Raw genomic sequence first — 26,426 nt, 5'->3', positions numbered from 1 at the left:
TTAACTCCACTGAATGGAAACAGGATCCCAATCGAGGATGCAGGGAGGGGTTTTCCAGCCGCACCTGCTCCAAGATTAGACATTCCTGCCCCAGGTCAATGTACCTCTAAATGATCCAACAAATTCTCCATGATTTCCATGGTGGACGGGACAGGAAAATCTACCCTCCTGTTTCCTCTAGTGAGTGTGTCCAGAACATAGATTCCTTGCATTGCAGAAGGAGACCATTCAGCCCATCAAGTTTTGACTTGATTTGATTTATGTATTAGCATACAGGGAAAAACATTGTTTCTTGCGCGCTATGCAGACAAAGCATACTGTCCATAGAGAAGGAAGGAAGAGAGTGCAGAATATAGTGTTACAGCCAGAGTTAGGGTGTAGAGAAAAATCAACTTAATGCGAGGTAGGTCCATTCAAAAGTCTGACAGCAGCAGGGAAGAAGCTGTTCTTGAGTCGGTTGGTACATGATGTCAGACTTTTGTATCTTTTTCCTGACGGAAGAAGGTGGAGGAGAGAATGTCCGGGGTGCGTGGGGTCCTTGATTATGCTGGCTGCTTTGTCGAGGCAACGGGAAATGTAGACAGAGTCAATGGATGGGAGGCTGGTTTGCGCGATGGATTGGGCTAAGTTCACGACCCTTTGTAGTTTCTTGAGAGTCTAGACCGACTCTCTGACAGAGCATCCCACTCGGGCCCCATCCCCGTAACTCCAGATATTTACCCCTGTAAACCCCCCCTTCACTTACACATCTTTGGACAAGTGTGCCTGGGGATTGAGTGAAATTCTCAAAACTCTTGATCATTTTTGTTGGTAAGATCATTGAGGGATTTGGAACCTCTAAGTGGAGCTGCGATTTGAAGGACAGGTTCGAGGGGCTGAATGGCCTCCTCCTGGCCCCTGTATTCTCCCTCTGACCAACTAGCCTCTGTGGCGGCTTCATTCATTGGCCAATCAAGTGGGTGGAGCGTGACTTCAGTGGAAATTCTGATTGGCCGATGTAAAACAGGCCGGCGTTTAACATTATAGCAGAGGGTCGGGATTTAGCCAATCACAGCTTCAGGAAGGCGAGCGATACGAGTACACACGGTCCATAGGCAGTCAGTCCAAAAAACGGTCCCTATGGTATTAGAGGCCCAGCCATCGGGAGAATCCGTGCCAACGTGTCAACTAATCGGCCAAAATTTTCATTCCCCTGTGGAGTAGGAGCCACATTCGAGATGCAGGGACGCCTCCCGTTTGGAGTTTGCGCCAAGGCATTTCTAATTATAGAGGCACAAACAGACTGCCTGTTCTGTCCACGCCAACACCACAAACTGCTTCTGATTCCCAGTGGTCAGTGGAGAGTTGGGAAAGTTTCCATTCCCACTTTCAAAGCCTACGCTTAAACTGGACCAGTTGACGGGCAACACGACGGCTCACTGACTATCACTGTTTGCTGTGCAGTCACCGGGACCCGGGTCGGATCTCCGACTTGGGTCGGTGTCTTGAGGGAGTTTGCACATTCTCCCCGTGCCTGCGCGGGTTTCCTCCGGGTGCTCCGGTTTCCTCCCACACCCCAAAAACGTGCTTTTGGGCTGATTGGTGTTAACAAGTTGTCCCTAAATTGGACCTCCCTTAATCGGGCGCACATACAATTCTCTAAATTTGCACCCCTTTATTGTAGAGTCCATGAGATGTAGACAAAAGTCGTAGGTGGAAGAAGGATTGGAATGAGGCACTCACTGGGTGTTAAAATGGGCGGCACGGGCTTGTAGGGCCAAAGGGCCTGTTTCCTGTGCTGTGTTGTTCTTTGTAATCCCTACATTGCGGACGGAGGCCCTTCAGCCCATTGAGCCTGCACTGACCACAATCCCACCCAGCCCCTATCCCCGTGTATTTACCCTGTTAATCTCCCTGACACTAAAAGGGACAATTTAGCTTGGCCAGTCAACCCGATCTGCATATCCTTTTGGAGTGTGGGAGGAAACCGGAGGAAACCCACGCAGACATGGGGAGAACGTGCAAACTCCACATGACAGTGACCCAAGCCGGGAATCGAACCTGGGTCCCTGATGCAGTGAGGCAGCCACGCTAACCGCTGTGCCACCGTGCCATTGTTTGACTGGCGCTGGCCATTTCGGTTCCCCTCACCCTGCCCTGGCTTTACGACTAAAGCCGGATAAAAACCCCTTCCAGCCTCGGGAAGCAGGAAGTGGATCGCGAGAAGGTGAGGCTTGAATCCAGTGAGGCAGGTAGCTTCAATGTCCCCGAGGAGAGCCGCTGGAGAGAGGATCAGTTCCATAGCACTTGGATGTGCCTTGTACTCCTTCCTTCCCCAAGCTTATGCAAGGGTTGTGGGTTGGAGGCCTGGTCTGGGGCCTGAGCGCAGAAATGAAGGCTGACACTCCGGTGAATGCTGAGGGATCGCAGCCCTATCAGAAGTGACGGCTTTGTGTTGAGATGTTAAAGAGTCTCTTTCCCTCTCCATTGGACACATAACCCATGGCTTGCCAAAGAAGATCAGTGGAGTTACCTCTGGTGTCCTGACCAACTCTTGTCCCTCAATCAACATCTCAAAAAGTATGATGTCTCACCGCACCAGGTTAAAGTCCAACAGGTTTATTTGGAATCACGAGCTTTTGGAGCGCTGCTCCTTCATCAGGTACTGATAGGTACGGCAGCGATTTCTCCAACCTCGCCCGTGGCTGGGATTCTCCAAGCTCGCCCGCGGCTGGGATTCTCCAAGCTCGCCCGCGGCTGGGATTCTCCAAGCTCGCCCGCGGCTGGGATTCTCCAAGCTCGCCCGCGGCTGGGATTCTCCAAGCTCGCCCGCGGCTGGGATTCTCCAAGCTCGCCCGCGGCTGGGATTCTCCAAGCTCGCCCGCGGCTGGGATTCTCCAAGCTCGCCCGCGGCTGGGATTCTCCAAGCTCGCCCGCGGCTGGGATTCTCCAAGCTCGCCCGCGGCTGGGATTCTCCAAGCTCGCCCGCGGCTGGGATTCTCCAAGCTCGCCCGCGGCTGGGATTCTCCAAGCTCGCCCGTGGCTGGGATTCTCCGACCTCACTCGCGGCTGGGATTCTCCAAGCTCGCCCGCGGCTGGGATTCTCCAAGCTCGCCCGCGGCTGGGATTCTCCAAGCTCGCCCGCGGCTGGGATTCTCCAAGCTCGCCCGCGGCTGGGATTCTCCAAGCTCGCCCGCGGCTGGGATTCTCCAAGCTCGCCCGCGGCTGGGATTCTCCAAGCTCACCCGCGGCTGGGATTCTCCAAGCTCGCCCATGGCTGGGATTCTCCGACCTCACTCGCGGCTGGGTTTCTCCGGTCTCGCCTGTGGCTGGAATTCTCACCCGCGGCTGGAATTCTCCGACCTCGCCCGTGGCTGGGATTCTCCAAGCTCGCCCGCACAGGGATGCTCTGACCTCATTCTTGACTGGGATTCTCCAGTCCCGCCGCAATGAATGGGGATTTGCATTCTCCAGTCTCGGTGGCAGGGGTGGAGGTAGGAGAATACCGACCCGTCTCTGGGTTTTCACTTCAGTTGTGTATTTTGCTGTGTGAGACACAAGGGGAAAATCGTGTTGGTGTAGCTTCTACCTCTGGTGGTCAGCCAGCGGATTGTCCATCCTAGTTTAAAGTTACCCTCACGCTGTTGTAGATACATTTTGCTTTCGATTGAATTTCTCTCTGATGGGACTGGACAGACGATGCCTGGAAATCTCTCTCAGTTTTCCCATTTGTACACATCCCTTTCTCCTTCTGTTTATCTTGGCGAGAATTCTGTTTGGATTCTGGTCAGTAAAAGCCACCTTGGCCTGGTGGGGACTCTCTCGACTCAAAGTCAGGACCCAACTCTGATGTTTAAATTCCCTGAAATTAGGCTGTCGTTCACCAAAGTTTGAAGTTTACGCATTATTGTCACAAGTAAGCTTACATTAATACTGCGATGAAGTTAGTGTGAAAATCCCCTAGTCGCCATACTCCTGTGCCTGTTTGGGTGCACTGAGGGAGAATTTAGCACGGCCAATGCACTTAACCAGCATGTCTTTTGGACTGTGGGAAGAAACCGGAGCCCCTGAAGGAAACCCACGCAGACACGGGGAGAAAATGCAGACTCCGCACAGACAGTGACCCAAGCTGGGAATCGAACCGGGGTCTCTGGCTCTGTGAGGCAGCAGTGCTATAACCACTGTGCCACCCCACCATCAGAAGTGCGGATTTGATTTGAGTTATTATTGTCGCGTATATTAGTACACAGTAAGAAGTATTGTTTTTGCGCGTTATACAGACAAAGCATACGTACATAGAGAAGGAAATGAGAGAGTGCAGAATGTAGTGTTACAGTCATAGCTAGGGTGTAGAGAAAGATCAGCTTAATGCAAGGTAGGTCCATTGACAGCAGCAGGGGAGAATCTGTCTTTGAGTCGGTTGGCACGTGACCTCAGACTTCTGTATCTTTTTCCTGGTGGAAGAAGGTGGAAGAGAGAATGTCCGGGGTGCGTGGGGTCCTAAATTACACTGGCTGCTTTTCCCGAGGTAGCGGGAAGTGTAGACAGAGTCAATGGATGGGAGGCTGGTTTGTGTGATGAATTGGGCTACATTCACGACCTTTTGTAATTCCTTGCCGTCTTGGGCAGAGCAGGAGCCCAGACCAAGCTGTGATACAACCAGAAAGAATGCTTTCTGTGGTGCATCTGTAAAAGTGGTTTTCAGATGGGACAGTAAAGCAGTTATCCCGTGCCGGTGAATTGAGTGACTGTCAGAGACCCTAAGGCACGCACTGAAGTAAATTATTTCTGGATCCGAGTCAATATTACTCCTTCAATCAAAACAAGGAAACAAAATAGGTTATTTGTTCACCGTTGCTGCTGATGAGTCCCTAATGTTTTTATCCACATGACAGTCACTCCATTAGTTTCTACAGATTGCTTTGCTGTTTGTTTTTGTGTGTGTTGTATTTAAATGCAAATTTTTTTATCAATAAGACTTAAATTTATCTCCCTACCATTTATCTTCTGCCCAAAGCACACATCAATTTGGGTACATGATTCAGCCAGGGCCCACACACGGCTGAGGGTAAGCTCAGAAACAAATCTAACTACTTACTCTCGCCCTATTTCAATTCTGGGAGTGTTTTAATTCACTCCTCAGTGTGGGCGAGGCATGAACTTTCCTGCTACCCAAGTGCCAGGCACTGACCATCCCCAACAAGGGAAAGTCTAACTTTCTCCACTTTAAATGGCATTACCATCGCTGCATCCCCCCACCATCTACATCCTGGGGGTTACCATTGATCAGAAACTCAACTGGACCAGCCATATAAATACTGTGGCTGCGGGAGCAGGTCGTGGATAACTCACCTTCTGACCCTCCAAAGCCTGTCCGCCATCTACAAAGCGCATGTCAGGAGTGTGATTTTTTAAAAATTATTCTTTTATGGGACATGGGTGTCCAGGACATTAGCTGAGTTTCTGGATTAATAGTCTAGTGATTATACCACTAGGCTGTGATGTTGAACGTAGCCCAATCCATCAGACAAACCAGTCTGCTATCCATTGACCCTGTCTACACTTCCCTCTGCCTCGGCAAAGCAGCCAGCATAATTAAGGACCCCACGCATGCCGGACATTCTCTCTTCCACCTTCTTCCATCAGGAAGAAGATACAAAAGTTTGAGGTCATGTACTAATCGACTCAAGAACAGCTTCTTCCCTGTTGCCATCAGACTTTTGAATGGACCTACCTTGCATTAAGTTGATCTTTGTCTACATCCTAGTTATAACACTACATTCTGCACTCCCTCCTTCTCTATGAACATAAGAACATAAGAAATAGGAGCAGGAGTCGGCCATCTAGCCCTTCGAGCCTGCCCTGCCATTCAATAAGATCATGGCTGATCTGAAGTGGATCTGTGTGCAGTTTTGGGCACCGTACTTACGCAAGGATATTTTGGCCTTGGAGGGAGTGCAGAGGAGGTTTACTAGGCTGATGCCAGAGTTGAGGGGGTTGAGCAGAGGGACCTCGGGGTCCTTGTGCATGAGTCGCAAAAACCCAGCTTGCAGGTGCAGCAGGTGGTCAGGAAGGCGAATGGGATGCTGGCCTTCATAGCGAGGGGGATTGAATATAAAAGTAGGGAGGTCTTGCTGCAGCTGTATAGGGCATTGGTGAGGCCGCAGCTGGAGTACTGTGTGCAGTTTTGGGCGCCGCACCTGCGCAAGGATATTTTGGCCCTGGAGGGAGTGCAGAGGAGGTTTACTAGGCTGATACCGGAGTTGAGGGGATTGAGCTATGAGGAGAGGCTGAATAAACTAGGCTTGTACTCGCTAGAGTTTAGAAGAATGAGGGGAGATCTCATTGAGACGTATAAGATGATGAATGGGATGGATAGGATAGAGGTGGAGAGACTCTTCCCGCTCAAAAAAGACAGTAGGACTAGGGGGCACAGCCTCAAGATAAAGGGGAGGCGGTTTAGAACGGAGTTGAGGAGGAACTTCTTCACTCAAAGGGTGGTGAATCTCTGGAATTCTCTGCCCGTTGAAGTGGTGGAGGCTGCCTCGCTAAATATTTTTAAGAAGCGGGTTGATGGGTTCTTGATAAGAGAGGGGATTAAGGGTTATGGGGAGAGGGCGGGAAAGTGGAACTGAGCCACAACAGATCAGCCATGATCTTATTGAATGGCGGGGCAGGTTCGAAGGGCTAGATGGCCTACTCCTGCTCCTATTTCTTATGTTCTTATGAAAGGACAGTAGGACTAGGGGGCACAGCCTCAAGATAAAGGGGGGGTGCGGTTTAGAACGGAGTTGAGGAGGAACTTCTTCACTCAAAGGGTGGTGAATCTCTGGAATTCTCTGACCGTTGAAGTGGTGGAGGCTACCTCGCTAAATATTCTTAAGATGCGGGTTGATGGGTTTTTGATAAGAGAGGGGATTAAGGGTTATGGGGAGAGGGCGGGAAAGTGGAACTGATCCACTTCAGATCAGCCATGATCTTATTGAATGGCGGGACAGGCTCGAAGGGCTAGATGGCCTACTCCTGCTCCTATTTCTTATGTTCTTATGTTCTTATGGATCAGTTCCACTTTCCCGCTTTCTCCCCATAACCCTTAATTCCCCTGTCTATCAGAAACCTATCTACCCGTGACTTAAATATATTCAGCAAGGTAGCCTCCACCACTTCAATGGGCAGAGAATTCCAGAGATTCACCACCCTTTGAGTGAAGAAGTTCCTCCTCAACTCTGATCTAAACTCTCCCCCCCACCCCATTATTTTGAGGCTGTATAGCGCGCAGGAAACAATACTTTTCACTGTGTGTTAATACATGTGACAATAATAAATCAAATCAAACCATCGCCTCCACACTTGCCTGAATGGGTGCAGCTCCAACAACACTCAAGGAGCTTAACATCATCCAGGACAACCTTGATTGGTACCCCCTCTACCACCAACACGCGGTAACACGGGTGTGCGCCATTTACATGATGCACTGCAGGAACTCACCAAGGCTGTTACACTAACATGTTTCACACCTGCAGCCCAGACCACCATATACACTCAACACAAGTCATACAGCCGCTCGGGGTGGGGTGGGGGAGGTGTCCTATACAATATCTATCCCCTCTTTTCACTATGGCTGAAAGGCCTTAGACAGCTACTTTCCCCCATTGGGCCTCTGTGGGCAGCTGTCCCAAGCTTTATTGCGTCCCTCAGCGCATCGTCCTGGGTTCTGGAACGTGCCAGTCTGCAACACTCGATCGGGACAATTCTTTACACCGGAAGGCCAGCTGGTGCTGCATGACCTGCTGAACATTTCCAGCACTTCATAGAACACCTACAGCACAGGAGGAGGCCACTCAACTCATCGAGTCTGCACTGACCACAATCCCAGCCAGGCCCTATTCCCGTAACCCCACACATTTACCCTGATAATCCCCTTGACACTAGGGTCAATTTAGCATGGCCAATCCACCTAACTGTGCATCTTTGGAGTGTGGGAGGAAACCCACGCAGACACAAGGAGAATGTGCAAACTCCACACAGATCCAAGCCGGTTACCGAACCCAAGTCCTAGCGCTGTGAGGCAGCAGTGCTAACCACTGTGCCACCCTGAGGGAGAATTTAGCATGGCCAGTGCACCTGACCAGCATGTCTTTTGGACTGTGGGAGGAAACCGGAGCATCCGGAGGAAACCCGCACAGATACTGGGGCAACATGCAGACTCCGCACAGACAGTGACCCAAGCCAGGAATTGAACCTGGGCTCTGGCTCTGCGAGGCAGCAGTGCTAAGCACTGTGCCACTGTGCCTGTCCTATTTGGGATTCCCGGCATCCACAGTAATGTTCCCTTTTGTTTTGACATGTCGCCCCCCGCAATGTGCAAAAGATTCTATTCTTTTGGCCTTGGCAAGTTTACTGGAGTGCGACATAGCCCTGGGAGCCCAGCCTGATTTGGACAGTCAGTGTCTCGTACAAGATTATCCCTGCTTGTTATCATTGAAGGTTTATTTATGTAAGTTATGCACGCGTCCTCCGAGATACTGCGGCTCCTTCTATTTGAAATCAGCAGAACATTGAATTTGGGAGTTATTTGCAAAGCCCAAAAGCTATTGGATCTTTTATTCATTGAGAGAGAACACAGTCAGAATAAATTTCTGATTGGAATCTGATCCAATGGCTTCAGCCTGTGAGGTTTTATTCACCTGCATTTCCCACCTATGAAGTTTATTTATTAGTGTCACGAGTAGGCTTACATTAACACTGCAATGAAGTTACTGTGAAAATTCCCTAGTTGCTGCACTGAATGGCCTTTTCCCCAGGCTTCTCCTCTGAATGGACTGTCTTTGTGGAACAGCTCCTTAGCTAACTGTGTGCAGGATATATATATATATTTTGTATTTAACCCTTTCATTGGTCATGAGTGTTCTTCCATCATTATTAGTGTGGGTATTACTCTCTCTCAGTGGGTATGATTTGATGGTGGCACCAAGACATCAACACACATGATCTTTGTGTGATGTAATACATGAAACAGCGTTGTGCGAATCACAACACGTGACTTCACTCTACACCATCAACTGCAAATTACGTGGGCTTTTTTGAAGATCAGCACGAGAGAAAGAAGGTTATAATGATGGGGTTTGATAGCTTGAGGTAGGGTAAGAGGAGGTTTCTGTACAGCATTCACACTGGGATAGGCCTCTTGGGCCGAATGGTCTGTTTCTGTATCATAATCATTTTGCAAAGGTCCTGAACAGGCTGCTCAACTGTAGAATGATTGGCCGTTAAGGTGCTGGCTCCACACCAGATAGAGTTAGAGAGCTTCCTCTCGCTTTCTCTCTCTCTCTTTCACTCTCTCTCTGTCTCTTTTTCTCTCTCTTTTACTCTCTCTCTTCCGCTCTCTCTTTCTCTGTCTCTTTTTTTCTCTCTCTCTCTCTTTCAGTCTCTCTCAGTCTCTTTCTCCCTCTCTTTTACCCTCTCTCTTCCGCTCTCTCTTTCTCTGTCTCTTTTTCTCTCCCTCTCTCTCTTTCGGTCTCTCTCTCAGTCTCTTTCTCTCTCTCTTTTACACTCTCTCTTTTGCTCTCTCTTTCTCTCAGTCTCTTTTTCTCTCTCTCTCTCTTTCGCTCTCTCTTTTCTTTCTCTTCCTCTTTTACACTCTTTTCTCCCTCTTTTTCTCCCTCGCTATCTCTTTTTCACTCTTTGTCTTTCTTTCTCTCTCCCTCACTCTCTTTCGCTCTCTCTCTCTTTTGCTTTCTCTTTTCCTCTTTCTCTTTCTCTCTCCCCCTCTCTCTTTTCTCTCTCTCTCTCTTGTTCTCTCCCTCTCTAAGTCCAGGCTGCAATTATAACTACAGCACTACTATGAAGAGTCACTGTGAATCAGCCCTGATAGCAAGGCTGCCCTTTCAGGGAGGTACCCGACTCTGAATGACTATTCAAGCTTAAAAAAAAACACTTTTCGTACTTGTGGACTGCTTTGTGATGTGCAGTTACATTCAGAGAGAACAGAGAGGAGTCAACAGCAGATAAGTGTGTGCGATATTTAGTCTATTGGGCTGTGTTTCAAAGGTTTTTAATTAAAACTGGACAAACTAAGAACAAACTGGGAACAGAAGCTTGGCTCTGATAGGTGAGATTTAGTTCAGCACGCTGGAACTAATTGCTATAATGATTCAAGTTCTGGGAACATAAGGGAGTAAAGGAGGAGGTAGTTGGCTACCCCATGGACTAATCTTTCAGCAGAATGAAATAACTGTTATCAACATTTATAGGTGAAGGTTCAAGAAGTTCTTGGAACTAGTTTAACACAAGTGTCCCTGAAACTCTGTCACCCAAATCGAAACTCGCACCAAAGCCCGTTCACTCGGGAATTGGGAATTTTCCCAAGGGCAAACTAGGGATGGATAATAAATACTGGCCAGCCAGCCAAGCCCATTGATTTGATTTGATTTGATTTATTATTGTCACATGTATTAACATACAATGATAAGTATTGTCTCTTGTGTACTGTACGGACAAAACATACCGTTCGTAGAGAAGGAAATGAGAGAGTGCGGAATGCAGTAGTTACAGTCATAACTAGCGTGTAGAGAAAGATCAGCTTAATCCAAGATAAGTCCATTCAAAAGTCTGACAGCAGCAGGGAAGAAGCTGTTCTTGAATCGCTTGGTACGTGAGCCCAAACTTTTGTATCTTTTTTCCGACGGAAGAAGGTGGAAGAGGGAATGTCCGGAGTGTGTTGGGTCCTTATTTATGCTGGCTGCTTTGGGTACAAACTCTTTTGCAGAGACAATGGGAATGGTTTTGCTGTCTCTCTGGAATCCAAACTATGGGGATAGATCTTAACAGAGAAATTAGGAGATGGAGTAGGCCATTTGGCCCTTCGAGCCTGTTCCAACACTCAATATGACCAATCCTGATCCTCTTCAATCTCAAAGCCACACTCCAGCTTTCAACCAAGATCCCTCATGCCATTCAAATCTCAAAATAAACTTTGCACTATGTTATGAAACCAGTGGGTAGTCTGGTTTACACCTTAACTACAAAAGCAATCTACATTTATATAGCACCTTCTAACATCGTGACATGTCCCAGGCTGCTTGGCAGGGACATCAGAAAACAGAATATAACACTGAGCTGCCAAGGAGACAATTGGACAGATACTCGGTCAATGAGATTGATCTTAATGGGATTGAGGGAGGAGGGAGAGAGAGGGGAGGGAGAGAAAAATGGAGAGAGGGAGAGGCAGAGAGAGAGGAGGGATGTGGAGAGGTTTAGAGAGGGAGTCCCAGGACACCGGACACGGCCAGTGTTAGAGCAAGAGGCCAAAGTTGGAGGAACTCATATATCTCAGAGGGTTGTAGGGATGGAGGAGGTTACAGAAATAGGGAGGTTGTAGGGGCTGGAGGAGATTACAGAGTTAGGAGGTTGTATATTTGGAGGAGGTTATACAGATAGGGAGAGTTGTAGCGACTGGAGAAGGTTGCAGAGATAGGGAGGGTTGTAGGGGTTGGAGGAATTACTGAGTTAGGGAAGACCGAGGCCATGGAGAGGTTTAAAAACAAGGGTGAAAACTCAAGGCTTTAGTAAACCTGAAGCTACACCTGTTGAGGAAGTCAAGGCTGATGGTGAGGTAAGGATTAGATGTCAGTTTGGACGTGGCAGAAGAACATCCTTCCCAACTCTCTTATTTCCATTGAATTCAACGGAAGTAAAAATAGCGAAAAGCTGTTCCAATTTGCTATCACTAATTTGCACAGTGTTAGCATGGAAATGCCACAGCATAGGAGGAGTCCATTCGGCCCATTGCTGTGGTGTCAGCTCAGTGAAAGAGCTTTCCAACTAGTCCCATCTCTCTTGTCTTTTCCCAATGGCCTTTCCAGATTAAAGAATTTCCCCCAATTTCCCTTCATCACCCTGTTTGACAAAGTGGTGGATTCCTCTCAGCCAAATATGAAGATATTAAAATAAGTTGCTACTTCTAGAATTGTTTTGGGGTTACCATTGACCAAAAAGGGAACTGGACTAGCCATATAAATACAGTGGCTACAAGAGCAGGTCAGAGGCTGGGAATACTGTGGCGAGTAACTCACCTCCTAACTCCCCAAAGCCTGTCCGCCCCAGCTACAAGACACAAGTCAGGTGTGAGATGGAATATTTCCCACTTGCCTGGATGGGTGAAGCTCCAACAACACTCGAAAAGCTCGACACCATCCAGGACAAAGCAGCTGATTGGCACCACATTCACCACTTTAAGCATTCATTCTCCTGCCACCGATACAGAGTAGCAGCAGTGTGCACCATCTACAAGATTTACAGCAACATCTCACCAAGACTCCTTTGTCAGCACCTTCCAAACCCTTGACCTCTACAACCTTGACGGATAAGGAGCAGCAGACACATGGGAACTGCCTGCAAACTCCCCTCCGACACCATCCTGAGTTGGGAATAAAGCGCTGATCCTTCACTGTCACTGGGTCAAAATCCTGGAACTGCCTCCCTAACTGCACTGCGGGTGTACCTACATCACAAGTGATTCAAGAAGGCAGCTCGCCACCACCTTCTAAGGGGCAGCTCGGGGTGGGTAACGAACGCTGGCCTAATCAGGGATGCTCAAATCCCATAAAAGAATAGAAAAAAAGACCCTTATAACATTCCGAGAATCAGTGAGAATATTTTATAATGCGCTTCCAGAGGAAATGTTACAACTGACTGAGCACTGTGATTAATGCCATCCTATTATGTCACCCTCATTATATTTCCATTCACTTTGATATCTGCTACTGGCTTCAATAAAGGCTTTACAAGAGATATTAAAACCAGATTGTGTGACAGGACTGAATGAGTTACGTTTACGATATTCCCCCGAGTAATAATTCCCCGGCTGCTGTTGCACAAATGTATCCGCGGGAGGTTAGAGGCGGGGAATGTATCCTGAGGGAACTGAAGAGAGTTAATGACCTTGATGTGTGACAGAGAGGTCTCCAAACGGAACCTCTTCACATGTGCCCAACTCTGCAGAGACAGCAAAGTTTAATTTGGCATTCAGAAGCTGGGGTTGCTCTCCTCAGGAGCAGAGATGGTTAAGAGGGGGCGGCACAGGGGTGGCACAGTGGTTAGCACTGCTGCCTCACAGCGCCAGGGACCTGGGTTCGAATCCCAGCTTGGGTCACTGTCTGTGCGGAGTTTGCACGTTGCCTGCGTGGGTTTCCTCCGGGTGCTCCGGTTTCCTCCCATAGACTGAAAGATATGCTGGTTAGGCCATGTTAAATTCTCCCTCAGTGTACCCGAACAGTTGTGGCGACTAGGGGATTTTCACAGTAACGTCATTGCAGTGTTAATGTAAGCCTACTTGTGACAATAATAAATAAAGATATAAACAAGGTGTTCAAAAGGTTCTAGATAGAGTAAATGAAGGGAAACTGTTTCCACGAAAGGAGTGTTAGTGACCAAGGAATACAGATTTAATTGGCAGAGGTGAATTATTAAGATTATTATTAATGCTTTATTAGTTATTTTAATAATTAAGGATTATTATTTCCCCGTGCGTACTCTATGAATGGTATGCTTTGTCCATATCGCGTGCAAGAAACAGTATGTTTCCAATACTGTATTGTACTGTACTGTATCCCAATACACATGGCAATAATAAATCAAATAAAAATTATTAAGATATGTCGTCTGAAAGAGCAATGGAAACAAATGTGGAGGAGGTTTTCAAAATTGAAATGAAGGTGTTGGACAATGTTGGACATTGGAGGGAAATGAAAAATTGTGGGACAGATTTTCCCCATTCCACCTGCCATGGGCACCAGTTTCCTTTTTATTCATTCGTGGGACATGGGCGTCGCTGGCCAGCATTTATTGCCCATCCCAAGTTGTCGTTAGAAGGCAGTTGAGAATCAACCACGTTGCTGTGGCTCTGGAGTCACTTGTAGGCCAGGCTGGGTCAGGATGGCAGATTTCCTCCCCTCAAGGACATTAGTGAACCAGACGGATTTTTCTGACAATGGTTTCATGGCCATCTGTAGATTCTTAATTCCGGATTTTTTTTTTTTGTTGAACCCTAATTTCACCATCAGACATGGTGGGATTCACACCCAGGTTCCATTAGCTGAGTTTCTGGATTAATACTATAGTGATAATGCCACTGGGCCATCGCCTCCCCCTTGTGACCCCAGTGGATTCTTGCCCGTCGCAGTGAGGCAGCGAGATTGGCCAGTTGTAATGCCAGTCAAAGGTCAGGTTGATGAATCCACGCAGACAAATTGCCAGAGGTACCATCACACGAAGCTGCTTCCAGTTTCGATGTTTCAGTGCTCCTACATGTGGATGAAATTGCGAGCAAAGTGGTTTCTCCTGACTCACCTTATTATCTGCAACGTGCTGTCAAATATCCTCGTGATCCAAAATAGTTCATGCCTGCGCCAGCTTAAAGAGGCTCAGGGCGTTGACTTATTAAGAGATTTTGCAGAGCGGGGGAACTGACTGATGCAATAAAGTCTGCCTAACAATGAATGCTGAACACAGGACAAGGCGATGAAAAGGCAGCTAGTTTCAGCCAGATGTACTGAGTGGACGGTCCCTATCTGACTGTGCTTGAGGTCCAAGCATTAAGGGGTGGCACGGTGGCACAGTGGTTAGCACTGCTGCTTCACAGCGCCAGGAACGCAGGTTCAATTCCTGGCCTTGGGTCGCTGTTTGTGTGGAGTTTGCACGTTCTCCCTGTGTCTGCGTGGGTTTCCTCCGGGAGCTCTGGCTTCCTTCCACATTCTGCTGGTTAGGGTGCATTGTCCTGAACAGGCGTCGCACTGTGGCAACTAGAAGCTTTTAGCAATAACTTCACTGCAGTGTTAATGTAACTCTCACTTTGACTAATAAATAAACTTTATTTTTAAGAGTGCCAATCTTCAGCCAATTCAATTCCCACTACGTGATATCAATAAATAGCACTGGATACTGCAAAGATAATTGGTCCTGACAATATTCCGGCAATTGTACTGAAGACCTGTACCCCAGAACTTGCTGTTCCCCTAGCCAAGCTGTTCCGGTACAGCTACAACACTGGCATCTACCCAACCAGGTGAAAAATTGCCCTGGTACATCCTGTACATAAACAAACAGGACAAATCCAACCCGGCCAATTACTGCCCCATCAGTCTACTCTCAGATAAAAGGTGTCATTGGCAGTGCCACCAAGTCACACTTGCTCAGCAGTGATCTGTTCAGTGGCGCCCAGTTTGGGTTCCCCCAAGGTCACATCTCCGCCTTGGTCCAAACAGGGATAAATGAGTTGAGGTGGGAGTGACTGCCCTTGACATCAAGGCAGCGTTTGACTGTGTGGCATCAAGGAGCCCTCGCAAAACGGGAGCCAATGGGAATTTGGAAGGAACCGGCTGGAGACATACCTGGCTTAAGTGTGGGGGTGGTCAGTAGATGGACCTATCACACCACCAGGGCATCATTTATGGTGGTGTAATAGGTCCATCCTAGATAAGCACTTAACCTAGCTGCTTCCTCAATAATCAGGGACCTCCATCACTAGGTCAGAAGTAGGGATATCCCATCCAAAAGACAACACCTCTGACAGTGCAGCAGTCCCTCAGTGTCCCGTTGGAGCCTAGATTTTCATAGAATCCCTATCGTGCAGAAGGAGGCCATTTGGCCCATCGAGTCTGTACCATACTCAATCCCACCCGGACCCTATTACCATAACCCACATAACTACCTTGCTAATCCCCTTGACACTAGGGTCAATTTAGCACGGCCAATCAACCTAACCCGCACATCTTTGGAGTGTGGAAGGAAACCGGAGCACCCGGAGGAAACCCACGCAGACACAGGGAGAATGTGCAGACGCCGCACAGATAGTAACAAGAGGCCGGGATTGAACCTGGGTCCCTTGGCACTGTGAGGCAGCAGTGCTAACCACTGTGCCACCACAGTCCTGGAGTGGGACTTGAACTCACACCCGCCCCCCCAGAGGCCAGATTGCGACCCACTGAACTAGGACAGACAAAATGAAGGACTGACGCACTAAAATGTAACACAGTGGCCTGCCAATTGCTGTCTCGTACACAGGGATTCTCTGCACGTACTCTACACTTAGTAACCGTGGAGTGTGACTTATTAGCAGTCTGGACAAATCGGACATAATCAAAGTAAACGTCAGCCTTCACAGATCTTAACCAGATTAAACTGCAGTTTGGCTCCTCTGCCAAATGTAAGTTAACAATTAATCAAATGTCACTCTTATCATGGCTGTTCCTTCGCCTCAACAACACAGGCTTATCAGCTCAAAGGCTTTCATCTATTGGGAGCTCATATCTGTGTCCGCCTGATATTCTGGGGAGTAATTATTATCAAAGCCTCAGATAACGTCAGTTAACAGAATCAATCACTTCACCATCCAACTTTGCAAGTCCTATTTCGCCCCCCACTCCCGTTTGGTACACGTGGTCACAATGTTATCGGATTCGCTTTCCCCGGATGACAGCGGTGTGCCCATTTCTGACATGGATTCTGGGAATCGATGGGAAAAGGCAGGTCGATTGATGATGTGATCACCATAAAAACTACAGCTGGAATTTTACGGGACGGGCGAGGTTCGCAGAACGGAAATCTCAGTCGGCCTCAGGTTGGCATTTCGCAATCTCATCCGAGCGGAGGCCATTAAATCCCGCCTTACGTGTTGAACTTCAGGGCCCAAATTGAAAATACTGGAAAGGGGGCAGCAGGGTGGTTAGCCGGGGACCTGGGTTCGATTCCCCGCTTGGGTCTGTGTGGAGTCTGCACATTCTCCCCGTGTCTGCGTGGGTTTCCTCCCACAGTCTGAAAGACGTGCTGGTTAGGGTGCATTGGCTCCCTCGGTGTACCCGAACAGGCGCCAGAGTGTGGCAACTAGGGGATTTTCACAGTAACTTCATTGCAGTGTTAACGTAAGCCTACTTGTTTCATTAATAAATAAATAAAAAGTTGAACTAAATGTGGCAAAATGTGTCCGTCTCTGGGCTGAATTAGAATCTGTACTGGAATTATCCGTGGGATGGTGAATTTGCAAAATAATTTAATTGCTCCCTATTGAAGCGCTTCAGGGGAATATATTTTAGCAAAAAACTTCTTTGTCAAAGGGATAAGTTTTTTGCAATGGAAATATTTAGCGAAAACTTGCCCGATACAAACTCCAGCCTTTCAGACATTCGAAAGTTAATTTTTTAAAAAATAAATAAGATAAACAGACCTGTTGTGTCTACAGAAACAAGTGGCCAACTTCCATTGATTACGTGACCTCGACATTTAGATCAGAATAGATATCTTACCCCTTCCAGCCCTGAAAACTGGTGGTTGGTCCCAGGCAGACTTTCAGAGCCATACAGAGCAAGATATTCTGTGTTTATCTATCCAAATATATTAATGTTCAGAGGGAGTAAATAGGTAACAGTTTAGACAAGTGCCATCAGTGGTTAGCACTGCTGCCTCACGGTGCCAGGGACCCGGGTTCAATTCCGCCCCTGGGTCGCCGTCTGTGTGGAGTCTGCACATTCTCCCCATGTCTGCGTGGGTTTCCCCCCACAGTCTGAAAGACGTGCTGGTTAGGGTGCATTGGCCGTGCTAAATTCTCCCTCGGTGTACCCGAACAGGCACTCCAAAGAAGTACAGGTTAGGTGGATTAGGCGTGCTCAATTGCCGCTTAGTGTCCCAAGATGTGAAGGTTGGGGGCGTCAGCCATGGTAAATGTGTGGGGAAATGGGGATTGGGTGGGTGGTGTGCCTGGGGAAGTTGCTTTGTCGGAGAGTCAGTGCAGGCTCGATGGGCTGAGTGGCCTGTTTCTGCACAGTCGGGATTCTATGACGTGAGAGAACATTTTAAGTACTTATGGGCATTGCAATGAATAAATTACTACCTTAATATCAACAGCACCTTATGCTGATGAGATTTGATGGTGCGCCCAAAGGCAATGGATTGTTGAAAAGCTTGCTGCATTTCATGGCCCCACCTCCGACTGTGACAGCACCATAAAATTCTGCCATGTATTTTGCGTTTGAGTGACCGTTAATTCTTGGGCCGGGAGTTTCCTGCCCAGCCGCGCTGAGTTTGGTGGTAGAAAAGGTGGTTTGCCATCGGTCGCCAGCGGGGTTTTCCAGCCCCGCTTTGTGTGGCTCGTCCACCCAGCTGCCAAGACTCCCGCCACGGGAGGGGGGTCACCTTCGGTGGGACTGGAAAATCCCACCAGTAGCAAGAGCAGGAAAATCCCACCTTTGGTGTTTTATAGAATTGGCAATGTAGTTACATCTTCGGCGGTTGCGGGGGGTGGGTGGGTGGGTTGCGATCTTGGGCCCGCGTTCACCGTCCATGCGAATGCCAGCGGGGGCTCCAGATGTGGAAGTTGCTGGACTCCCCCACCCCTCATGGAACGTGTCCTTGATTGTGGGGGGGGTGGGGTCCCTGGAGAGATGCCAACTCCAGAGTTTTGAATGGCAAGGGATGCCCTTGAGACCTCCATGGTGGGGAGGGGGGGAGGCTTACTTAGGTTCTGATTGGGGCACCCTTTAAAGATGGCGCTCAGTGCAGCCAGGATTTGCCACCGTGGTGAGGCTCCCCTCCCCTGTATGATGCAAGCCCCTTCATATTTTTGGCAGAATGTGGTAAGGTCTGGAGAGAAAACCGACCGGTTTCTCTGGAGAGAGCGAGAGAGACATGCCCGTTTTCTCACCGGGAACAAGATTCTGCCATTCTTCCCAAACATAAGAACATAGAACATAAGAAATAGGAGCAGGAGAAGGCCATCTAGCCCTTCAAGCCTGCCCCACCATTCAATAAGATCATGGCTGATCTGTCGTGGCTCAGTTCCACATTCCCGCCCTCTCCCCATAACCCTTAATCCCGTCTCTTATCAAAAACCCATCAACCCGCGTCTTAAAAATATTTAGCGAGGCAGCCTCCACCACTTCAACGGGCAGAGAATTCCAGAGATTCACCACCCTTTGAGTGAAGAAGTTCCTCCTCAACTCCGTTCTAAACCGCCCCCCTTTTATCTTGAGGCTGTGCCCCCTAGTCCTACTGTCTTTTTTGAGCGGGAAGAGTCTCTCCACCTCTATCCTATCCATCCCATTCATCATCTTATACGTCTCAATGAGATCTCCCCTCATTCTTCTAAACTCTAACGAGTACAAGCCCAGTTTATTCAGCCTGGATTAAATTCCGAAAGGCTGGATCTACTGAGGAAATTGTGGTCTTTTAACAATGAATTTGAGGAATGGTTTTTAACACTGAGAGGCCACTGATTAAGTTGAAGTGTCTGAGTTGAATCATCATCTGCAGAATTGCCTGCGTCCATGAAGCCTGGTTACATTATAAACCACATTCACATTATACACAGTGACATTACAGTTATGTTGTATTGATGGAGAGGTGATGGCCTAGTGGTATTATCACTAGACTATTAATCTAGAAACTCAGCCTATGTTCCGGGGGATCCGGGTTTGAATCCCGCTACGGCAGATGGCGGAATTTGAATTCAGTAAAAAAAAATCTGGAATTGAGAATCCACCGATGACCATGAAACCATTGCCGATTGTCGGAAAAACCCATCTATTGCACTTGATGTCCTTTGAGAAGGAAATCTGGGCCTACGTGTCCAACGATGTGTGGGTTAGGTGGATTGGCCATTGCCCCCTAGTGTCAGGGGGACGAGCTGGGGTAAATGCATGGGGTTATGGGAATAGGGCATGGGTGGCATTGTGGTCGATGCAGACTCAATGGGCTGAATGGCCTCTTTCTGCACTATAAGATTTTATGATGTGACTCCAGGGCCACAGCAATGTGATTAATTCTCAACCACCCTCTGAACAGAAGCAATTAGGGATGCGCAATAATTTTTTTTTATCCATTTGCGGGACATGGGCACCACTGGCTGGGACAGCATTTATTGCCCATCCCTAGTTGCCCTTGAGAAGGTGGTGATGAGCTGGCTTCTTGAATCTCTGCGGTCCATGTGCTGTGGACCTACAGTGTCATTAGGGAGGGAATTCCAGGGTTTCGACCCAAAGCTGGGTGTCCAGCAATGCCCGTGACCCACGAATGAATAAAAAAATTTGTATTTGGAAGTTTCAACAATCTAGCTCCTACTTTTTCCAATAACCCTGCGTCAGTAACATCAGAACAGAATAGTGAGCCACAATGTCCTTGTTTGACAGAAACTTCGGAAATACTTAACAAAAAACACAAGAAAAGCTTGCCCATGCACAAAAATAGTAACAGAAATGCCCAGGTTGAACCCTTCAAGCGATAGCAATTTCCTTTTGAGTACACGGCACGGTAGCACAGTGGTTAGCACTGCTGCTTCACAGCTCCAGGGTCCTGGGTTCGATTCCTGGCTCGGGTCACTGTCTGTGTGGAGTTTGCACATTCTCCTCGTGTCTGCGTGGGTTTCCTCCCACAGTCCAAAGATGTGCGGGTTAGGTTGATTGGCCGTGCTAAGAAATTGCCCCTTAGTGTCTAGGTTAGAGGGGATTTGTGGGTATAATATGTGGGGGTGGGGCCTGGGTGGGATTGTGTTCAGTGCAGACTCGATGGGCCGAAGGGCCTCTTTCTGTACTGTAGGGTTCTATGACCTATGATCTACAGTGTCATCCATAGCTCTAGCTGTGAGTGCGTGTTGCTGGACTCTCTATTCTCAGACCTCCACCTGATCTGTCTCAGTTCAAGCCTGCAAACTCCCCTCAAAATTAAATGACACGTTAAAACCTTTAAAGCTCCAAGCTTGTGAGCGGGGAAGTGAGGCAGTGCCAGGCTAAAGTAATTATTTTTATTTGGCACACTGTTTATTTTCTCTCTCGGAAAGGCCCGTTCTGTCAGCGCAAGGTGTCACATCTGGAGCTTATTAACGTGCTGCAGTTCTGTCTGACGCTCAGGCTAACAGCGTTATAATGAGTTCTGAGGAAGCCCGTGTAAAACATGAAAGGAAATCAGATGGAAATTGGTTCATGCTGGCGTTACATTGCAACTACCCACGGGGACAGTCGCATCAGCATTCTCAACAAATAAGGCCCCGTGACCAGCCCTGGCCATCCAACAGCCGGCTAGAAGCGAGGAGAGAAGCACATGTGGAGACGCGAAGCGGATATGCCAAGGCGCTGCCTGCTGCGTGGTACGGCCAATGTGCTCCCCTCGCGACTAATTAAGAGCCAGCCTGCTGGACGTCAGCCGCTTCCAATTAACAGGAAGCTGTGGTAGCAAACATCAGCCTCCACTCTGTGGGTGTCAACTAATCATTTCTGAGTCTGACGGTCATGGGTTCAAGCCCAACTCCGGGAGTGTGACGATCCGGGCCTACCGAGGCAGTGCTGCACTGTCAGCGATGCTGCTTTTCTCATGCACTTTTCTAATGAACCCGGTGCCTTATTCTAAAGGAGGGTTACGCCTCTGGCCAATATTTACCCTCCTTGAAACCCGCCTCTTTGATCCGACAGAAGGTTGCCCTACATCTCCCGCTTAGGCTCGGAACCCTCTCACATCTCTCTGCGCGAGGTACATCATTATTCTGCATTAAAAACACACCTCCCGCCCATCCGTTGACTCTGTCCACACTTCCCGCTGCCTCGGCAAAGCAGCCAAGGACCCCACGCGCCCCGGACATTTCTCTCTCCCACCTTCTTCCGTCGGGAAAACGATACAAAAGTCTGAGGTCGTGTAAGATCAGCCATGATCTTAATGAATGGCGGAGCAGGCTCGAGGGGCCAGATGGCCCACTCCTGCTCCTAGTTCTTATGTTCTTTGTACCAACGACTCAAGAACAGCTTCTTCCCTGTAGCTGTCAGACTTTTGACTACCTCGCATTAAGTTGATCTTTCTCTACACTCTAGCTATGACTGTAACACCACATTCTGCACTGTCTTGTTTCCTTCTTTATGAACAGTATGCTTTGTCTGTATAGCGCACAAGAAACAATACTTTTTACTGTATGTTAATACATGTGACAATAATAAATCAAATCAAAATCAAATACCCGAGTGCGAATTATTGTCATAAAGACAACGTAACCAGCCTCTGCATTCTTCTGTAGAAGGTAGATCAGGGTGGCACAGTGGTTAGCACTGCTGCCTCACAGCGTCAGGGACCTGGGTTCGATTCCTGGCTTGGGGTGGGATGCTCATGACCTTCTGCTTTACGTCCTGGTTTGCTCGACTGGTTAGCTTCCCTCAGACAGTCACGCCTTTCTGGATGTCTAAGGGTCAAATCCAAATACCCCCAGAAGTGTTCTCTTTTTTATAAGGAACCCCTGGAGCACTTCCTCCTGCACCAGGGAAATTAGGGTTCCAAAGCCAGGCAAGTAGATTCTTAATTCCAGATTTTTTTATTGAATTTAAATTCCACCATTGGCCATGGTGGGATTTGAACCTGGGTTCCACCATCTGTGGGGTTCAGGGGACCCGAATGGTCTCTTCCTGCTATCTGTGAGCTGATTTCCATTCTGAGCACTAGCTACCAGAGTTAGCTTCTATTTGATGTTTTCAATGGCTGAAAGAGAGGAGGAGGTGGCATTGATTGACTAAAAGAAATGGGAGAGTATCGATGTGTTATTCTACACGTTGACTGAAGTGATATTTTCTTACGTTTTATATTTTTGTGCATTGCGGTTCTTTGATTGGATTTGATTTATTATTGTCACATGTACTAACACACAGTGAAAATATTGTTTCTCGCACGCTATACAGACAAAGCATGACGTTCACAGAGACAGAAATGAGGGAGTGCAGAATGTAGTGTTACAGTCATAGCTAGGGTGTAGAGAAAGATCAACTTAATGCGGGGTAGGTCCATTCAAAAGCCTGACAGCAGCAGGGAAGAAGCTGTTCTTGAGTCAGTTCATACATGCCCTCAGACGGAAGAAGTTGGAAGAGAGAATGTCCGGGGTGTGCGGTGTCCTTAATGATGCTGGCTGCTTTTCCAAGGCAGTGGGAAGTGTAGACAGAGTCAATGGATGGGAGGTTGGTTTGACTGATGGATTGGGCTACATTCATGACCTTTTGTAGTTCCTTGCGGTCTTGGGCAGAGCAGGAGCCCATACCAAGCTGTGATACAACCAGAAAGAACGCTTTCTATGGTGCATCTGTAAAAGTTAGTGAGAGTCGTAGCTGAGATACCGAATTTCCTTAATCTTCTGAGAAAGTAGAGGCGTTGGTGAGGCTTTCTTAACTATAGTGTCTGAGAGAAGTGAAATCACCTGATGGTTCTGTGTAGTCGGGGCACGAACACATTCTTAATTCTTTAATGTGTTTTCTTTCAGTATCAATTCTCAACCACAGAACTCACACATCAGATAAGGAGGAATCGAATCGCTCAGACATGTCAAGCCAACAGCGCCCGGAGTCGTAAGAGGCGGGTTTTGACCTCGGACGACCTGAAGCATCTAGTTGTGGACGAAGACCATGAGATGATCTACTGCTACGTGCCCAAGGTGGCCTGCACAAACTGGAAGAGGGTCATGATGGTCCTCACAGGGAGGGGCAAGTACACCGACCCCATGGAGATCCCGGCCAACGAGGCCCACGTCTCGTCCAACCTGAAGACGCTCAACCAGTACAGCATCCCAGAGATCAACCACCGCTTGAAAAACTACCTGAAGTTCATGTTCGTGCGCGAGCCGTTCGAGAGGCTGGTGTCGGCGTACCGGAACAAGTTCACCCGGCGCTACAACACCTCCTTCCACAAGCGCTACGGCACCAAGATAGTGCGGCGCCAGCGCAAGAACGCCACGCAGGCGGCCCTGCTGAACGGCGACGACGTGAAGTTCGAGGAGTTTGTGGGCTACCTCGTCGACCCGCACACGCAGAAGGAGGAGCCCTTCAACGAGCACTGGGAGACGGTCACCTCGCTGTGTCACCCCTGCCACATCCACTACAACCTCATTGGGAAGTACGAGACGCTGCAGGAGGACGCAAACTATATCCTGCACCTGGCTGGCGTGGGGGACTACATGAAATTTCCCACCTATGCCAAATCCACCAGAACTACGGATGAAATGACAGCTCAGTTTTTCCAAAACATCAGTGCTGCCTTCCAGACGAAACTGTTCAACCTGTACAAATTAGATTTTGTAATGTTTAACTATTCCACGCCCAACTATCTGAAGTTGGCGTGAGTGGCAGCCTGGTGGGTTTATTTAAGTTGTTGCAAAAAAAACAAAAAAAATTTTTTTTTTTTTTGTTGTTCTTTCTTTTGTAATTTTGAATGAATATTTTCTGGATTGCTGCAAGCAGCAAGAATTGGAAACTATTTAAGTAACTTTGTGAGGGAGAGTGGCTGTCTCTCTCTCTCTCTCAGCGAAGGGTACGGGCTGGTTTTGAAAGATTCCGTTTCTGGTGACGCGGAACGCGACCCCTTCTGCGTCAGGCAAGAAGAACCTGTCGGTTGAAATCGGGAGCCTCCGAGGTTTTGGGGGGGGGGGGGCGGGGTTGGTATCGTTGGGAGCACCCTCAGTATCTCCCCCCCACCCCCACCTCAAAAAAGATAAGCACAAGTTCCCTCTGATTCGATTGTCATGAACTCGAGTTGGAAAGGAACTGTGGTTGGCTTTTCAGAGTTCCATCAGCGTCTCACCGATTCCGAGTATTGCAGAGCTTTTCATTTTGTTTTTGAGGGTGGCGTTCGCCCGGGGATTGGAGAACCAAAACCCAAATGCGACGGTTTGTTTTAGTCTCAGCGGGCAGCTACACGATGGAGCCGTTCGTTGGGTTCGCCAAACTGCTTACTGGCTTCGAGAAAGCCAACCGGAGGCCTTTGGCCCCCTGGGGGACCGCAGACTCGCTACAATCACCGGGGTCGCCTTTGCGTATCTCTTCCGCAGAGCAGCAGACCCCGCACAGCCTTGCCTGGGGGCCGATATTTACTGCTGGCAGCAACTAACGGGAATCCGGAGCCAGGGTGGGGGTTGGGGGGGGGTGTTGGGGGGGGGGAATGGTTTGTGGGGTAACCTTGCTTAGGATTTTCCAATATGACTGCGGGCAGCCGGACTCTCCCCTTCCTCGCTGGGACCAATCCCGCCAGACACACAAAGCCCTGCTGGATAGTTTGTTATTTGCCTTGAAGGGGGAGGGGGGTAAGAGAGGGTGTCGCTTTCTTCACCCCGCTCGCCACCGCCCCCCCCCCCCCCCCACCCCCCCCCACCCTTGGAATGCCCCGGAAGGGGAAAAGAAAAACCGCGTTGGGCGACTGTAAAGCCAACGTTCGATTGCGCGCACGTTGGATAAATTCAACTGCTGGTGGAGAATCCGAGAGGGGGGAGTCGTTTTAAAATTAAAACGACCTTTCCTTCAAACTGTGAAGCCATGATTTACACCGAAGGACGGAGTATTCCGACGTCTCGCCGCCTTTATTCCCGAACTTTCACCCACGGCTCAGCACTGCCGTCGCAATCAAAAATGTGAAAAATGATGTTTGCAGAAGGTTTAAACCATCAGATTAAAATCCTGAGGCGACCCAGCTGCTCAGAAATGCAGACATTGTGTGTGTTAATGATGGTACTAATGTGTTCTTTGGTCTTGGGGCCTGGGTATCAACGGCAAGGCCTAGTGTTTGTTAAGCATCCTGATATCCCCTTGAGGAGGTTGGGGGAGTTGGGGAGGAGTGGGGGGTGCGGGAGGGAGGTGGTGGACCTTCCTCTTGAACCACCGCAGTGTGGCGAAGGTGCTCGCCCAGTGCGGTTAGGTAGGCGTTTCCAAAACGTTGACCCTGCCACGATGGAGGAATGGGTCCAGTGGGGATGAGGCGGTGGCATTTGCTTGCCTCGGATGCCCCCCTCTCTCGCCCTTCCAGGCGGCAGGATTGGCAAGTTGCCACAGCTCGCTGCCTGCTCAGCGGAGGACGGAGACTGGCTAGCTGTAGAACTTCAGTAGAGATCTCCCTCCGCCCCCCAACAGCAGCAACTCAGCTGGATCTCTCGCCTTTCCGTCGATCTTGCCCCAGATGGAAGATTGGGAGGATTTGTCACTCTAAGCGCCGATGTGTAAGTTGCACCTCGGCGTAGCTCCCCTACATTGGATAAGTAATCTGGGACTTCCGAGCGACCGAACACTGTGACGATGGTGGAAAGTCCTTGCGGAGAAGGATGGTTCTGCTGCTCCGCTGTTCTCCTGCCAACTGAAGTGGAGGGAGAAACATCCGCAAGAGAACTGGGCAGCCACCATTTGCATTTGCCTTGGTTACGGTGAGAAATCTGGAAAGATGTGAAGGCTAATTCAGCGTACGGACAGCAATGGACCTCCATTGGAACAAAATGAAGTTACTTTACTCGCTTCTACGTCTGTGTTCTGTCGCAAACACTCCAGCCCAAGTATTATATCCAGCAGTTCTTCATTGACTTGCCAACATATTTAAGTGCTTGGTTAAATATTTATTCAATTAGCACAGTTTTGTCAACAGGTTCATTAAGTTACTTAAAAGTGGCACTAATAGTTGATAGATTA

General features: G+C 48.7%; 1 protein-coding gene across 1 annotated transcript in view; it reads left to right on the top strand.

The window, feature by feature from the left end:
- The window catches only part of LOC145344559 (carbohydrate sulfotransferase 11-like), a 179,930-nt gene extending 155,051 nt beyond the window's left edge, over positions 1 to 24,879 (top strand). The window contains exon 3 of the mRNA XM_080191754.1: positions 23,249 to 24,879. Coding sequence (XP_080047880.1) covers positions 23,249 to 24,103 — 855 coding nt within the window. The 3' untranslated portion in view covers positions 24,104 to 24,879. The remainder of the gene's footprint in view (positions 1 to 23,248) is intronic.
- The last annotated feature ends 1,547 nt before the right edge of the window (positions 24,880 to 26,426 follow it).

The sequence above is a fragment of the Carcharhinus amblyrhynchos genome, chromosome 6 (genome assembly GCF_965287045.1).
Source record: "Carcharhinus amblyrhynchos chromosome 6, sCarAmb.v2.hapA, whole genome shotgun sequence".
In the NCBI taxonomy this organism is placed as follows: domain Eukaryota; kingdom Metazoa; phylum Chordata; class Chondrichthyes; order Carcharhiniformes; family Carcharhinidae; genus Carcharhinus; species Carcharhinus amblyrhynchos.
The sequence above is the reverse complement of the archived record's forward strand: the minus strand, read 5'-3'. Positions and strand labels throughout refer to the sequence as shown.